A 17,083-nucleotide genomic window follows, 5' to 3' on the forward strand; every position below is an offset into this window, starting at 1 on the left:
ACACGGAAGCTTAGCTTCCCACGGCAGCATATATACGTGCAGTTCTTTCCTAGAAATAGAGAAGCTAAAGAAAGTATGTATTTTCCGAGCTGAAGTTGTAATGTTTCCTTTGTGGGCATGCACCATTAAGGTACTACTTTACAACACCAGCGGGAACAGAGAACGGAGTGCATGTGACATAAAGTAGGGTGCGTCCTGTCCACTTTTCGTCCGTTCCTGTTCACCCTACTGTTAAGCGCGAGACACGTGCAGGACTAGGGCACCGGAGTGACATGGGACTGACCGTTGCGACTGAACGTTAGGACCGGTTTTACCGGTTTTACGTCGTAGGCTCGTCAGAGGAGGCTCACGATGTGCGACTGGCGAGCCAGATTCAATCATACGCTGGGTGCGGTCATCGCGCGGCCGCAGCCAATGAGATCCCGAAGGTGTCGTCATAAAGACGACGTCATTGTGAAAGTTTCTTTGAAAGCCTCCAGGAGGCGCTGGTGGCTATTCCGAGTATTTTGAAGGGAGGAGTGCGGTGCGTGCACGCGCGGTCTCCGCCGACCCGCGCGCTCTCCGTCGACAATGGAGACACGTGGTAGACACATGTTGCCAGCGGTATCAACAGCATGGACGTGCGGGCTCGTCGGTGCTAAACGGGCCCACACGAATTTGCTGGACATATTAAATTTGAATTTGAGTATTTGTTTTTTATTTCTTGGCAAAACCAAGGGGAGGCTGAGACTGAAGGCGGACGTGGCCTGACAGGTGCTTCAGCCACCCGATTTACAGCGTACATAATGACACGTCTGTTCTCAAATTTAAGCATAATAGCGCAATCGTAATAGAGAAATAGCACAAAAAAGTGATTACTGCATTTCCTATGCTTTTAGAAAGCATGTCTAAAATTCTCAGAAGGATCACAGTGTACACATAAACGGAGTAATCCGAACGCATGAAGTTTCATCGTTACAGTACTATTTTTTTATCGCTCATTAAAATCAAATCAACTCAGTTTATTTCCAACAACAGTGTTGGGGGTCCCTCAGGCGAAAAGCGGCTAGCTACCGCTTGAAGGTGCCTGAGGGCCCGCATACATGACAGCATCACGTGAAAAAGGATAATATAAATATATGGATGCTTGTAAGATATCAAAATGCTCCATGAAGCAAACATATGCCTTCAGAACCACGTAAAAAAAAGTAAAAATAAAAATATCACTACATGGTGACCTTTATCTGATCCACAAAAACGCAGAAATACTACACGACGTGCCCATACCACTGCACGCTATTCCGAAGATTACAAAAGAAGAAAAAAAAAAGAACAAATGAGCAATAAATAGAAACAGTCGCTACACTATGTTTATACAAGGAATATAAAGTTACATTTTAAATAGATTGCTGGTTCATAGATAATGCACACACAAGGAAATGCAGGCATAACGAAATAAACACGTGCACAAAGCCAGTAAAACCGGTAATCATGACGTAATGATAACTGTAAAAAAAATAACCATGCTCTAGCTCATCTTTACAATATATTCACGCAGTGCTTTGCGCGTACACGCATCAGAGTTCAGTTCATTCTCATATCTGTTAAGCAGAAAAGGCCCGTTATGTTTAAGGGACTGCAGCATGTAGCCCGTGCGCCGGCGTGGTACCAGCCACCTATCGCTGCCACGTGTGCGATAATCACTTTTACAAATTTTCAAATCTGAGAATGCCTTAAGAAATGTTTTAAACTTTTCATTTGAGAAGAAAAATGAAAAGAGTAGGCGATAGTCATAAATGTGTTTTGCGCTTATTATCTTGTTGCGAGGGAATAATAGCTGTGTTGAGTGCGTGTATGACACATTCTCAATATACCGCAGCGCTCTTTTCTGGACCATCAAAACTGTGTTAATATTTTTAATTGTTGTTGTGCCCCAGACAAGCGCACAGTAGTTAATGCGCGAAGAAAACAAGGCATGATAGATCTGCAACTTCACCCTTACAGGAAGGAAATGTCGACATCGTTATAGCGCACCTGCCACTGATGATAATGATTTGGTTAATGACTCGACATGACACGTCCATGTCATATCAGCAGAGAAAGTCACGCCTAAAATGTTATGCTTGTTTACAATGTTAATTGGCATGCCCCCTAGCATTAATTGCGCATTAATGTGAGCTTCTTTGTTCTTTGCCTTAAATAAGATTGCTTTCGTCTTACTGGAATTAATTTTTAGTCCGTTTGATTTTGACCAAGTGTAAAGCTTTTGAAGTTCCACTTGAACTTTCGTAAACACTTCTTCTGAACTACTACCAGAAACGAATAAGCTGGTATCATCCGCATAAAGTACGAATGAGGCATCACTACTAATTTTAACAATGTCATTTACATATACGTTAAAGAGGAGAGGCCCCAACACACTACCCTGAGGAACACCGTGTAAAACAGATTTGTACTCGGAAACACAATTGTCAATAGTGACTCGCTGTTTCCTATCAGAGAGGTAGGATAAAAGCAGCGTATGAGCGACCCCTCGTATGCCATAATCACTCAATTTGCTTAACAATATATTATGATCTAAGTAGTCAAATGCCTTGCTATAGTCGATGAATATTCCAAGCGTTATTTTATTTTCTTCTATGTTCCTGATTATGAGTTCTTTCTGCGTTAAAAGTGCAGTCTCTGTAGATTTTCCCTGTCGAAAACCATGTTGCTGGTCGACCAGTAAATTGTGCTTCGAAAAGAAAGAGTTCACACGAAAAAAAATGATTTTTTCTAGTCCTTTAGAAAATACTGGAAGGACGGAGATAGGCCTATAGTTATTAGGGTTATTCTTTTCCCCACCTTTAAATATAAGGGTAACCTTTGCCAACTTCATGGAAGATGGGAAACAACCACACTCAAGCACCAGGTTGAAAATATACACAAGGAAAGGGGCGATAACGTCAAGTACATATTTTACCGGCTTTGCTGCAATGCCATGGACGTCACTTGCCCGACTATTTTTTAAACAAATGAATGTGCGGTAAACTTCAGCTTCATCCGTTGGTTGGAGAAATATTGTGTTGGCATGATAGTTAATTGGTGTATGAATCGAATTACCCATCGGTTGCACCATATTTGTGAAATGAGCATTGAAGTATTCGGCTAATTGAATCCCTGAAATATTTTTGTTTTCTACTGTCATTTCAAGTGGGATCCCTTTTGCGTCGGCGCGGTTCAATGCCTGGTTAATCGCTTTCCACACCCGGTCAGGTTTCTCCTTAGAGATATCAGAGAATAGATTATCATAGTAAAATGCTTTGGCATTTTACTATGGTGTGCAGAACCTTCATGTAATAAATTTAGTCAGCTCGAAGCATTGAATATTCAGTAAATAAAGGACTTGTACAGTAAATAAAGACCTTGTAAATAAAGAAAAATGCGATGCATAACGTAATAGCACAATTAATTTTTACTCCAAGTTGATAAACGTTTTATGTTCCTGCTAGGGTATCTCTTGAACCAATTTAAGTAGGCGGGAGTGCGCCTAAACAATAAGGCAACCATCGAGCGAAAACAGTGGGCGGAGTGACGCCGACGGCGTATAGCACGTGCACTTTGGAGCATGTGTCTGAAATTCAGGCGTACTACTAGTCGTGCCGACCATCGTGACGATCACTCGCATGCTAATCTCATGCTGTAGTCGTGCATGTGTTTCGCGCTTTATAACAGGGTATGAACAAAGCTGCCCGGCAACGTGGACGTACGTGCTAGACTGAGAACGTGGCTTTTGTTTCTAGTTGAATGTAGCAGCCAAACACCACTTTTTATATTCCAAAAAATACATTTATTTGGGTTCATGTCATGCAACATGAACGTGCAGCGCGGCCTAAACTACCCGAATCAAAGTGGTCGCTGCGAGGCCGCACACCACAGGACACGCCTACAGAGCACGCATTGCTTTACTCGCAGAGAGGAGCCAGCCGACTGGAGCGCCGACGACTACGCAGTGGTACAGCATGTTTTGGAGCAGTACCCAAGCAACCTCGGCAACCGGCGAGCGTTAATAATGGACTGGCTGCGAAGGCATTTCAAGAAGCGCTCCATACTCGATATCGTGAGTCCTTCAGTATAAAACCACACACAAAAAAGAATCTTGCTGGCCTGGCTATGAAGCACAACACTGCACGCTCCAGGACTTGCACGTTTCAGCATGGAGAGGTAGGGATTTGCAGCTATGGTCGCTTTTTTCGTGGGCGCCCGGCTTGATTTTTGATGAACGGCCAGGGAGTTCCACAGGACGTGAACCGTAGGGTACAGCCCGGAAGAGGCCATGAAACTCGAGGCCCAGTCCTGTTTTCTCCCTATGCAAAAAAGGCAATAAAAAGTTTGTCCTTAAGTAGTTGCCATTTCTATGAACGTTTGCTAGGCGGCATAAAATCAACGTTTTCTTTTCATTTCCGTGAAAGCGCGGGCAACGTAGCACTCAAGAGCGTTAGCTGCTCGGAAGTGCGCGCTCTTGCTGTTTATTTGCCAGCAAATGGAGATCAAGAACGTTACCTGTCCGCAAATTCTCTCAAGTTTGTTAAGTAAGGTGGTCTTGCCGGTGTCCCATATAGATGACGCGTATTCGAAGTGTGATCGAACGAAAGTAGTGTAAAGTGCAGTTTTTTTGTTTCACAGGGGCTGTGTTAAAGTTTCTTCGCATGAATCCTGAAACTTGGTTTGTTCACACACGACAGAGTTAGCATGATGTTCTCAAGTTAGCTTGTTAGTGACATGGACAACAAGGTAATTATAGGAACGGACGGAATCGAGAGTGGCTGTTAGCTAAATAATTTGGACATGCGGCAATATTCCGGGACATGCGCATATACTTACACCTGGAGATAGTTATTTGAATTTCGCCATTGTTTACACAATCAAGCACGTTACCCATATCTTTTGGAGGGCAGCTGTACGATTATGAGTGGATATTTGATGATAAATTACATAATCATTACATAAGCGGGACAGCACAGCGGTTTGAGATAGGTGGCGAAAAAGTGGAAGTGGTAAACGAATATATCTACTTAGGCGAAGTTGTGACCCCAGATCCCAACGATGAGGCAGAGATAATTAGAAGGATCAGAATGGGGTGGGGTGCATATGGCAGACATTCTCAGATAATGAATAGCAGCCTACCATTGTCGCTGAAGAAAGTGTATGACAGCTGCATCTTACCGGTACTCACCTACGGGGCAGAAACTTGGAGGCTCACTAAGAGGGTTCAACTTAAATTGAGAACGACTCAGCGGGCAATGGAGCGGAAAATGATAGGTGTAACATTAAGGGACAAGAAGAGAGCGGAGTGGGTCAGGGAGCAAACTGGTGTTAAAGACATATTAGTAGAAATTAAGAAGAAGAAATGGACGTGGGCAGGGCATGTAAGGCGAAGGGAAGATAACCGCTGGCCATTAAAGGGACACTGAAGTGATTTGTAAACATTGCGGGATTACTAGCGCAAATTGTAGTTCGGAGTCCATTGGCATTGTTTCGACCACTCTGGCCGCGTTTACGCGAATTTATTTAGTAGAAAAATCAATTCGAAAATGCTGTCCTCCTCTCTTTACGCTCGCCCATTTTCTGTGGCGTTTTCGTGTGACGTCAGCAGGAGATGAGCTGGAAAATGGCTGCGCTACTGCACGGTTCGCCGACCAGCCGACCTACCGATCGAGTCAGTCAGCCCAGCGTTTCGTCCGCCGGCCGCCGACGGGTCGTCGCTATTCGCTCGCTCAATTGAAACTAAGCCACAACACCTTTGTGAATGAAAGAATGTGCCTTTCCTTACTTTGTTAGTTTGTACACTGTGTCAAACTCAGAGTCCGGGTCGCTCCACACAAGCGCTGCACAAGTGCACATGCGACGCTTCGCTGACTTTACGCTAGTAGGAAAATCTAAGGCCAATTGAAGGCGGGAGAAGAGTCAGCGAAGTCAATATAGGTACTAAGAAAATAAAATCACCTGAAACTTTTACCGTACAGCGCAAAACTAGGGAGCAGGAAGCACTTTTTTGCGCTGGGTAAACAAGCACAGCGGTCAGCAGCACGACCGCACATCTGCGAACGATTTTCCGTCAAAGAAATGCAATTGCTAGACGTGAGATATTGTGGAAGTTTGGGGGACACTTACTGCAGGAGTGATATACAACAAATAGTCACATAAAGTACTTAAAATGCTTAAAATAAATAAAAGTGTAAACTGGTCATACATTATAAACCTTCTATATCCAAGCCGGGCGGCGCCGGCTCGTGGCCTAGCGGTTTGAGGCGCTGGAATTTGTTTTGAAAGTCGCAAGTTCGAATCCCCGCGGGTACATGAATTTTTTTTTTGTAAGTTGATTTTTTCGTATGCGGCCGATGTTTTCTGAACTGAGTTCACCATTTTTGGGCCGTAACGTTCACTGCTCCACGAGCGAGATCGCAGAACGCGCGCATACTGACAATGACGCGCTAGCGAGTTCTGGTTGGCGTGCTGTTGCCACAAGCACCGACTGCTTGCGGGCAGTGGGCCCAGGCCTGAATCAGCACACCCTTGGCCTGGTGCGAACTAGCTTTTTACGAACAGACATGAGTGAGGCAAGCTCCGAATATGCGGGAAAAGCGCATGGCATTTGAGAGTCTGCGGTGACGCGGAGGGCGTTCAATCCACTGCGTAGGCCTCGTCTAGTGATTTCTACGATTCCAAGCCGCCCTGGGAGGTTTATCTTAGACATTTGACAGCCGACAACATGGCAGAAGCGCGGTACGGCGATAATTGAGAAATCGAGAATGCCCATCCAACAACGCCATCAGATGTCAAGCATATTGTTTTACAGAACCGAAACCGAAACCGAAACTTTTGATTGCTAACCTTGGGCATCGTCCAATCACGGTGCCCCCCCTCCTGACGTCACAGCCTTTAGTTGGTGCGGCCGCCGCAAACCGCGCATAGTAGTTTTTCTTCTTTCGCGCTTTGTAAAATAATTACCGATTTGTCAACCGGATAAACGATGAATAGTGTGTTAATTTGAGCCAGTCTACACAGTGCAAGCAAAAACGGGAGCTTGACAAATTCACTTCAGTGTCCCTTTAAGGGAACAGAGTGGATCCCTAGAGAAGGCAAGCGTTGCAGGGGGCGGCAGAAAGTTAGATGGGCAGATGAGATCAAGAAGTTTGCGGGGATACATTGGTCACAGTTGGCACAGGACCGAGGTAATTGGAGATTGGGAGAGGCTTTTGCCCTGCAGTGGGCGTAGATAGACTGGTGATGATGATGATGATGACATAATCATTAGCGAATAGGCACATTGGCTTAACCGTGTCCAGCCACAACCTTTATGGTTACGGTTGCATGTGTGTATCATGTCCGAGACGCAATACACTTTCTTGTAGTGAGCAGTGTCTATGCTCGAAAGAAATAAATTTGCTCACATCTTTTGCCTAATTCTGGGTCACCTCTATGACGTGTGCAAAAAAGCCTCCCTGTCACCCACCTTCACAGGGTGGAGTGGCTTTCAAATTTGTGAATGATTTTACAGCCCTCGTCTGGTCTACCAATCGCAATGGGCACGCCACACTGGGCCTATGTAGGAAAACAAAAACATAGAATTATGCAAGCGATATAATTATGCGAGCGGTGGCACCACGCCGAGGCGTTTGGACTTCTCAGTACGTTGGACCCGTTCAGCTAACGTGTTGTACCATTTCGCAACGACCAACAATACTGGGCCTACATGATTTTGTGTGGTGGTAGATGCGGACTTCCCTGTGCACCATGGCAGTGTACAGCGGAAACAGGAAATGCACCTGTTCCAAGGCCATTATGTTGAGTGAGGCGCTAGCGATGCATTCTTTAGGCGAGTCCAACTAGTCGCTTCACACGGAGCAGGCGCCCGTTGCACTGCATCGCCGTCACTTCAGCGGGAGCGCAACGCCGGTGGCAAAACGTTTGTCAGAAAACGGCAGAGGAGCGGAGCGCCGCAGCCGCTGGTGGCCATCGAGCCGTACTTGAGCTTGGTTTTGTTGACCCGTTGATGGTTGATAGTTGTTGATGGTTGAGCCGTTGTGCTGCGATGCAGATTTCAAAGCCTAAATTATCGCAAGGAGTTTTTCAGATCAAGGAATGTTAATAAAGGGGTAGCCTTCACGAGACACCTACACGTACCACACACAACGCTCAATGTGCCAAGCAACAATAGGAAGCTGGAAGTTCGGATTAGTTCCTTCGTATACCCGTTGCTATCCCCAAACCGAAGTTGGAATTTCTTCCCTGCACGGAGTTGGCTGCACGGAGGAAAATTGCGGCCGCTGAATGTCTCTGCAAAACGGGGTCGACGGCTCATGTCGAGCATAAAGTTATTCTTTTGCCGTAGGGCAATCCCTCGGAATAAATAATAGAGCATGCTGCGGCGCTAGCATTCGCCTTTGATAACGAAGAAACGGCGTCGTACACTATCTCAAATCACGTTTGAGGGTGCCTTCAAAAATGTGAAATACTGCACTGAAGGGACGACACTACATAACGTCACTACCTACGGTAGAAACATGGCTAAGTTCACGACCGTAAAAGGGTGTTCAGAACAGAAACCAGAATGTGTTGCAAAAATAAACCCCGGCATACAGTAACAAAAAAGTTGCTTTACTTTGAAAGCTAGAGTTTTCATGCCTCAATTCTAGGAGAAAAGCGGGGTGCCCACTTTTCCACTGGTTCCTCGAAGAATTGTGCATGGAAGTTGTTCACTAGCTTGCCAAGAGCTGCCTCCAGTTTCACAGCCAAAGTGCGACCGCATTATCCTACAGGTTTCTGCCACCTACGCTTCAATAAACGAAAAAGCTGTCGTTTACGCTCAAACCGCTAACGTGAAACTGCTGTCATGACATAAAAGTTTAAGCGAAGTTGTCAGCATAAAAAATGACAACAAGGGTTGATGTTAGTTAAAGCAACGCTGCGGCACTTTGCAGCGCCGTTGGCTGTTTATGTGTTCCGGACTTTTCTTGTACACACAGAGGAAACTGCTGGAGTTGTAGCTTTGGATGTTGAATTTGTCCTATTACCGATAAAAGCACTTTCAGAGATGTAAAGTAAGGCTTCTACTCTCAGGCTGTCGTGACGCCTCTCCTAGGAAACAGACGGTACAAAACCACCGGTGCAGCAAACGTCCGCACAATAACCAACCTTGTGCGCTACGTCGCTATTCAAACCAACCGTATCCACGTATCCCACTCTTCATGATGATGCGGAAATTATTGTTAGGGGAACTGGTTGAAATAAATCGGATTAGAAACGTATTATTTGAGTCATCAGAATACGCTTGCCAAAACATTGTTTCGCCAGCCACACTCGGGTGCAGCTACATCTAAATATTAGTACCACCAAAGGGAAAGAGAGAGCGAGACTAAACTTTAATTAAACCGAGGAAAAGCTTAAGAGGAGCGCCCTCATTCAAGGGTGCCTTAACTCGGGCCGCGTTGAAATCCGTTTCGATCCATCCCAGCTGATCTTCAAGGCCAGGAGCCAGCCAAGGCTCTCTCGCAAGCTCTGGGGAAATGTGGAGGTTGGAGAGGTCCTACTCGACAAAAATCCACGAAAAGCTGCGCACGCCAGTGCACCAACCCATGGCGAGCGGGACTTGAGTGGCGGCGCCACCCGCCCCGCTGACCGGCTCCTAGAGTTTCAGATTCAGCAGCAACTTAAAATTCACTTATTTAAACACTGATTGATGGATGATGCTGTCAACGTTTCTCGTGTAACAAAACTGCAGCGAGGTATTAGCTACCTAATCTCTCGAATTAAGTAAACTTGTCTGGATGGTCTGTTAGTGCTCGTTCTGAAGTGGCGCTAACTTATTGGAGATCGCGGTGGCGGTGATGCGCCTCCATACTGGTTCCAAAAGCGGCGTGAGCCAGGACTCCTGCTTCGAGTGGGAAGGAGGAACACTGTTATTGCGAGGGAAGTCTCTGGGTTCGCTTGGAGAGAAGCAGGTGAGATAGAGGGAGTGAGGTCCTCTGGTGGCTTCAAGACAAAAGGTCTGGCTGTGTGTACAGGAGTATGTTGGTGGAAAGGAAGTGTGGGCTGGGTTCACGTTGAAGCTGTATCACAGCTCGTGCAAGTCTGCTGTCTACTGAGAATTGTGCAATCGGTGTGAGGGTAGTGACGTCATCATTCAATGTCCTACAGGGCTTTACAGATCATTTTAGGGGGTGTGAATGAGCGGTAACGTAGGAATTTCAGGCAGAACCGGATCATCTGGTGGAGATCAGCTTTGGTGGAGATACAGATCACGTGGCTGCGAGCCACTCAGAAGAACCTAGCCCTTACACAGGCAGTATGGTTTGATGTAGCAGGCAAGAGTGATATCGTTCATTTTATCGTGCCCAAAGTTTATGCTTTCAGCGGCACACTGTATTTTTCATGATGGAGCGAACGGCTCGCGAGGAAAGAATTCAGTTCTAAATAACAGCGCGTTCTTAGCACTCAGGTTTAGCTTCACTGATTATAAAACGCACTCTACTTTCTCTAAAAACTTCAACGTGAGTTTTTATCGAACATTAAAGATTTATTTGACGAGCTGTTTCATAAGCGTGTCGACAGTTTTCTTGGACACGGTTAACACGTAAAGCACGCGTGGGAGAACGTGGCGCCCAGGAAAAGTCTCGATTTGTTTCCGCTCCATTGAGAGAGATAAAAGCTTCCCGTCAAGCGGTGAGGTAGGGCGGCCACTGAGGGTACTATGGAAGTCAAAATAGGTTATTGTTTTTTAAATCGAAAACTTTCTCAGTTGGACCGATGGCGTCCTGTCAAAAAAGTAATGCATTACCCCATATAGAGGTCGGCCTACCGAAAAGCTCTGATAAGATCTCTGGATACACGGCATGTGCACGAAACCAGGATTCCATTATGTCAAAACGCTTGCTTGAGCATTATCGCGAACAAGGAACGGTTTTAGATAAGACAATGCACTGATCAATTATGACGAAAGAGTACAATAATATACCTTCATGTCATAAACCAGGTATTTTGTACACATTTAGACTGTCAGTAGATGCGTTTACGTAGTGCGCGAAATATTCTGCCATGGGTTCGTTCTTCGTTTGCGATTTGGCTCTTTGGAGGTTTGACGACCGATTGGCCGCACATTCGGCGAAGGTTTGACTCACTTCTACTGAAGCGTTTGACGCATTTTTGACGCAGTCCTAATGTTGAAAAGCTTTCGTGCTTCTCTCAACTTTCTTTAGGAAGGGATGGGGAAGTTTTCTTTCTTGAATCTCTTCGCTGCATTAGATTGGTCTTATATGGCCTGCTTGGATGCCGTTCGGCGTCGGCTAGGTCTATCTAGGTTTATCTAGTGTCTAGTTCTTAGTGTCTAGTGTCTAGTGTCGATCCTAGCGGCTCAGTATTCTACATAGGTTGCTGAGTTTCTGCTTTCCCACTTCCTCCCTTTGTGTCAAATGAAACCACTTTCTGTTGCTCGTGTTGGCACGATGCAGCTCAGAAACACATACCGAAATAAAATCTCCGTTTATTTTGGCTGCACTAGTAAGATCTGCAGAGAAATTAAAACGTAGCCCTCGATCGCATTTCATGCACTGCGGAAATATCCCATAAAAAAGCCTGCCGATTATGTTTCGTTCGCAACCTTGTGTGTCCATTTCAGTCCCCAAAGGAGTACTCATATTGTTTCCACTGCGTGTGCGACGCAGTCCACGTACATGACCTGGTGCCAGAATCAGCGCTACCACAAGGACAAGGTGCAGTCGTGTATCCAGGAGTGGGAGCGGGCCCGCGTCCAGTGGCTCCAAAAGGCCAAACAATCCTACAACGCTGCCGCTGCACCAATCAGAGCGCCGGGTCCGCCACAAAGGAGGAGGACCGTGCACACCGTTCCCCTCAGGTCTTCTCTCAGCCAGCCCAAAAAGGTAACGGGAAAGCACTTCCGGTAGGCGATTGGATGGGCAGCCTGTTTTTATAGCGAAGCTGTCTCGGGCTAAGTTCTGGCCAAACTTGCCTGCGTCTATCGGAACGCGCCGCTAAAAAGATAGGACGCAGTCGCTCCAGAGCTAGTTTATAATTTTGTGTTACTTTCGACACTAGATATCGTAAAAAAGTATACTGAACTTGGCGCGGAAGACGAATAGAGATGTATCATTAAGCCGTTTTATTCAGGTGTGGTGATTAATTTACAGTGAAGTTGTAGATATTAAAGCACTCCCGTCTGTTGCCAACACACGGCCATCTATCATTATTTCAGAAAGTGGCAGTATTATCGTTAAATCATGGTTACAGAAATTGGCTGCCACTTGTTTTATTGAAACTGTGCGGAAAACAGTTATGTGGGAAAATTTAGATGTAGTCCTAAGGCGGTTATCTGCATGTGTCTTTATTCCGCCATTATAGAAATTTACCATTTGTATAGTAAATATCATGCATAACTAAGTATAGGTAGCCACCAAAATAGCTTCGCTTGTCTTCCACCTTCAAGTTGTAAAGGCCTTTAAATTTTTATCTTAAGTTTAAGAGAAGAATCGAATGTTGACACTAGCCTCTACTGATAATGATGGAACAGCACAGACATGCCGGGACGAATAGAAGACATTTTCGTTCCTTCCGTCGTGTCTGCGCTGATGTATATTTATGACTGTATCCCAACTGGCCCTGTTCTAGGCCCTTTTGGACTTGCCTCTTCCTACGTATATCACGCTAGATCTGTTTTTCTTTATCCCAGGTATACTTACAGCTTACCCACTCTAGGGAAACCCTGCTGTATACGTCTAAAAAGGGCATACAAATCAATAGCCTTAATCCAGTATGCGAAGTTGAGCGACTAGCGAAGCCGATCTGACGCAGAATTTTGAACAAAGCTGCAAACTCTCATCGAAAAGCGCGGCGACTAGCCGTACCTCGACGGCGTTCAATCTCGGAAGGTGGTGTACAATCGAGCGGTCGTCGTACACATTTGTGATGGACAGTCGGAGCCCGGCACGCCTTTACATAATGCACCCGTGGGAATTCCCGACGTTCCTGGCGATCCAAAGACTGGGCAATACGCGGCCTTCTCTTTACGACTAACTAACACAAGAGGAGCGATAAATTCGAGGACATTAAGCGCTCACGATTTGTGAGCGAGAAAGCAATAATGTGAAATTGAACATCACTGAGTGTGACCTTCCAGTTTTGCTCGGCGAGTTGCGCCGCTGTGTCAGGAAAGCGGAGCACGTGCTTGATATCTCGCCGAAGCCGCCTAGTGCTTTGTTTATTAGCGCCGTGTTTCTTTCTATAGGGAGGCTCATAGATCGCACTGAAGTCACTGCAGCTTCCATGTTGGTGCTCGCGTGCAAAGTGGAAGAGTGTCAACTTATCTGCCCCTGGTACATCAAAATGTGAGAAGAATCTCAGAGCAGCCCCACCGAAAAGGCGGTGGTTACAGCATGTGCGAGCCATGTTACATTCGTAAAAATGGTGTTTTTCTGTCGCCTACAGCGCGTCAGACGTGGGATTATTTCGGACAATGGGGCATTTAAGGCGTTCACTATAATAGAGAAATTTGAAACGGCAACTGTTCGTGTTAATGTACTGAGCTAAATAAGGGCAAGAAAGCAGGCAAAGAAAACAAACACACCTACAAATAAATGCCTTATGCTATGCAATGGTTACCGCCTCGAACACGAACAAACGGGCACATATCAACGCCTCGCGCTATGGAATGACTATTCCTGTATTATGAGAACCGAACGACTCAAAAAGCGAGCAAGCCATGCTGCGATCTCTTAAAGACGCGGAGCAAACAGCTAAGCAGCAAAACAAGCGCTGCAATTATACAAGGAAAGAAGTGTTTGGGAACCTTCAAATTTCAGTAATACTACTGGAAATACAAAACACTAACACATATGACAGACGGTGCACTGACTGAGCCCACCACTATCCTAGACATTATAAAAATGTTTTAGACTATCGAATACTTACGTTTAGTACTGCAAAGCGCGGGCGCTTGTGTAGCTCAGTATTGTAAAGCGTGGTTCCACTTTTTGAGCCAGAGTCCGAGGCACTTTGGCTTGAGCTTTCTTAGATGTGAGGAAAAAAAGGGATATTTTAATCATAATTATATGGTTCTCCACTGCACCACCGTTTAGTTCTCCGCTGCACCACAGTGCTGAATGTATCAATATGTAACCACTCCTGCCTTGGCTGCCAACAGGTGGCTGGCAGTATATTACAAATACAAATAAATAAATAAATAAGGCGGGAATGGTCCGCACAACAATGATTGTATAGGAAGTTAGGTATGAGGTTACTGAATGTGATCACCCTTCCCATATTGTGTGGTCACATTGGGCGAAAAAGAGTGCTGGAATGACTTAATTTTGATATATTTTGCAATGTTTGAAGAGACAACCGAGCGTCTGCTTTGTCGCTGTCCAAGTATTCATCAAAAAGACGCTTATTGGCCGCCGAGTGCTACCGATTGTGCAATCAGCCGTTCACACTTGAGGCTATTCTAGGACATCAACCCCTACAGTCGACTTTGCAGAAGGCAACTAAAGTCCTTCTGCATTTCATAAAGGATACAGGCTTAGATGAACTACTATAGTGCCCACAAAGGGATTAAAGTGTGTGCGCGGCCCAGCTCCTATCCCCTCTTTTTCGCCTGCCCTCTCTTTCATCGCCTGAGCACCCCTTTCCCAGTGCCGAGTAGCAATCCAGGCTCTAAGCCTGGATAACGTACCAGCCTTTCCGTTCGCTTTTCTCCTCCTCTAAGATTGGCTGTCTGTCATAAAATAACGGCTTGTACGGTACAATGTCTTGTGTTCAGCCTGTGGCTGCTACTTAAATTTATGCATTGTTCAGCGTGCCTGAATAAGTTATATGCTAAGGACAACCAAAAACGGCCTGTGAAATAGGCAAATGAACACTGACAGCTCGGTGCCGTAGGCACGCCACGAAAGAAAATATTCTGCTGCTACAGTATACCATAGCAGTTTTAGCATAGCAGCAGTTTTTTAGTCAATGACGCTGCGGGTGGTGCAATACAAACCAAAATTAAGCACAACCAACGGAAGGCATTGCGATTCCAAATCTTAGGATATGGTGTGGTGCCTCTCTGTCGTCCAAGGTAGGTCCGAACCATCTAGATTAGGCAAAAAATACAACCCGATATAGAGATTTTCTATTCGGCTGGAAAACAGGCAGTGTCAGCGTAAGAATCTCGTAGTGCGTAAGTAAAATCACCGTCAGAATATCTGCAATTTGCTCGCTGCAAAGATAGCCACATAAATGTCCCAGCTCCTATTTTCAAACCTGGCGTTCTTATTTCGAGCAAATTCAAGAAGAGCGCCGAGGCACAGAAGCGTTTGCCTTGCTATCTGGTGCGGGAGGAAATGATATCTATGTTGTGCCGTAACACCCCCATCGCTGCCGAGGAATATATTCTACGGTGTACACGGGCCTGTTGAACATGTTTTTCGGACCCCTGGAAATCTGTATTTATTTTTTACGACTACCTGTCAAACAAAGCCAAAACACGTCGCTTTCTTTGTCTTGTAAAAGAAGGAAATTTGTCCAGCACGTGTTTGTGTTTCCACTGCACAGACTGGCCAAAAAACACACTTTCATTGTTTAGCTGGTCGCTAAAGCAGTATTTACATGATAAATGCCCAAATGAAAAAAGTTAGCCCAAGTTCACTGGCTAACGGCGCGAGCATTGATCCCACCGGCGAAGCTGCCTGGCGCTTTCTAATCGCAAGGCTCTGCTTCATGGAACATCTCGAACGCAGTAGATTGATTGTAGTTAGCGTTAATTCAATTTTCACGTGTTAGTACTCGCGCCGCTTACTGGTACCTTTTGTTACATTTAAACTGGGAACAGTGCCATAAAACACAGCGTATTTTTTTGCTAGCTCAAAAACCAACCAGTCGTGTATTTTGAGTTAAACGAACTCTGCAATTATGACTTATGTAAAGATGTCTTGCCTCAAATATTCTTAATGTTTTCTTTTTGCTCATCAATATTGACAAGTATAAAAACTGCCTCCATATTTGGTAGTTTAGAGAAGTTCTGCCTATATAAAGTCTCGTTCAAGCATTCTGTCAACATGCTGCATGTGAGGGTGGCGCTTGCTCTCCTCGTAGGTTATGCACTCTTCACATCTACGCGACCATGCTACCACAGTTCTTCCCGTGCACACGTAGACAAATAACAGCTTTGCTGTTAATACTGTGCAACATCGGCGGCGGCAACAACTACAGCAGTCACGTATATTCGCTTTGCCATGTTCAAAATTTTAGAGTTCATGCAGTCGCATTCGCGCGAGTGGAAACGTTGTTCTTTCTTTAGGGAAATCTTTAATACTATGGGGAACAAGCATATGTTTGAGAATGTAGTCGTGGTTAATTTTTGGTGAGTTGTTCACACCAGTTTTCGCTGCGTGCGACGGCACGTGAAGCATCTGACGTTGTCGGGGGTACGCATTACTTATTTCTCAGGAATAGATATTTAGCGCTGTTGCCGTGTTTTCTGTGTAGAATGCGGCAGTAAAGCCTACCTGCTCCGCTTATAATCGTACCGACCACTAGGTGAGGTGTACGCTGGGGCTGAACGCCCTCTGCGTCGTGGGAGACGCTCAACTGCGAGCCGTTTCAATCCAAACTTCGGAAGATGTCTAGCTCGTGCCTTCTGCCAGGCTGACAGTGGACTCATTCGGCACATGGTCTGCATGCTGGCGGTGCTTATGTCAACACCATGCCAAAAAGAACTCGCCAGTACGTCAGTGTCTGTCTGCACATAATCTGCCAATTACTCTTGCACAACGTCATTCTAGAATTGAAAAGCTGGCACAGCCCTCAGGAAAAAACATCTAGTGATGATAAATACTTAACAGAAGCATAATCTCTTTTTATGAAGCCGTAGTATGCGTCTGGCCTCTTCGTTTGGAGGCGACATGACCAGCCATGAGCTGTGCGGTTACCCGAGAAGGATAATGGTACTGAAATTGTGACAGCGATGATACCTAACGATAAGATGCGATTACACATGAATGAAATTTGCGATTACACATGAATGAAAATCTCCTGCCCCGTATCCGCCTATCATCGCAACCATGGAATACGA

The 17,083-nt window shown here is 45.5% G+C and overlaps 1 protein-coding gene across 1 annotated transcript in view; it reads left to right on the forward strand.

Moving 5' to 3' along the window:
- Positions 1–17,083, forward strand: part of LOC144168815 (uncharacterized) — a 93,000-nt gene that overhangs the window by 44,484 nt on the left and 31,433 nt on the right. Inside the window, exons 7-8 of the mRNA XM_077697803.1 lie at positions 3,934–4,078; positions 11,682–11,897. Of these exons, the coding sequence (XP_077553929.1) occupies positions 3,934–4,078; positions 11,682–11,897 (361 nt within the window). The remainder of the gene's footprint in view (positions 1–3,933; positions 4,079–11,681; positions 11,898–17,083) is intronic.

The sequence above is a fragment of the Haemaphysalis longicornis genome, unplaced genomic scaffold, assembly GCF_048455015.1.
Source record: "Haemaphysalis longicornis isolate Haplotype H1 unplaced genomic scaffold, Haemaphysalis longicornis Haplotype H1 scaffold_2, whole genome shotgun sequence".
Classification (NCBI taxonomy): Eukaryota; Metazoa; Arthropoda; class Arachnida; order Ixodida; family Ixodidae; genus Haemaphysalis; species Haemaphysalis longicornis.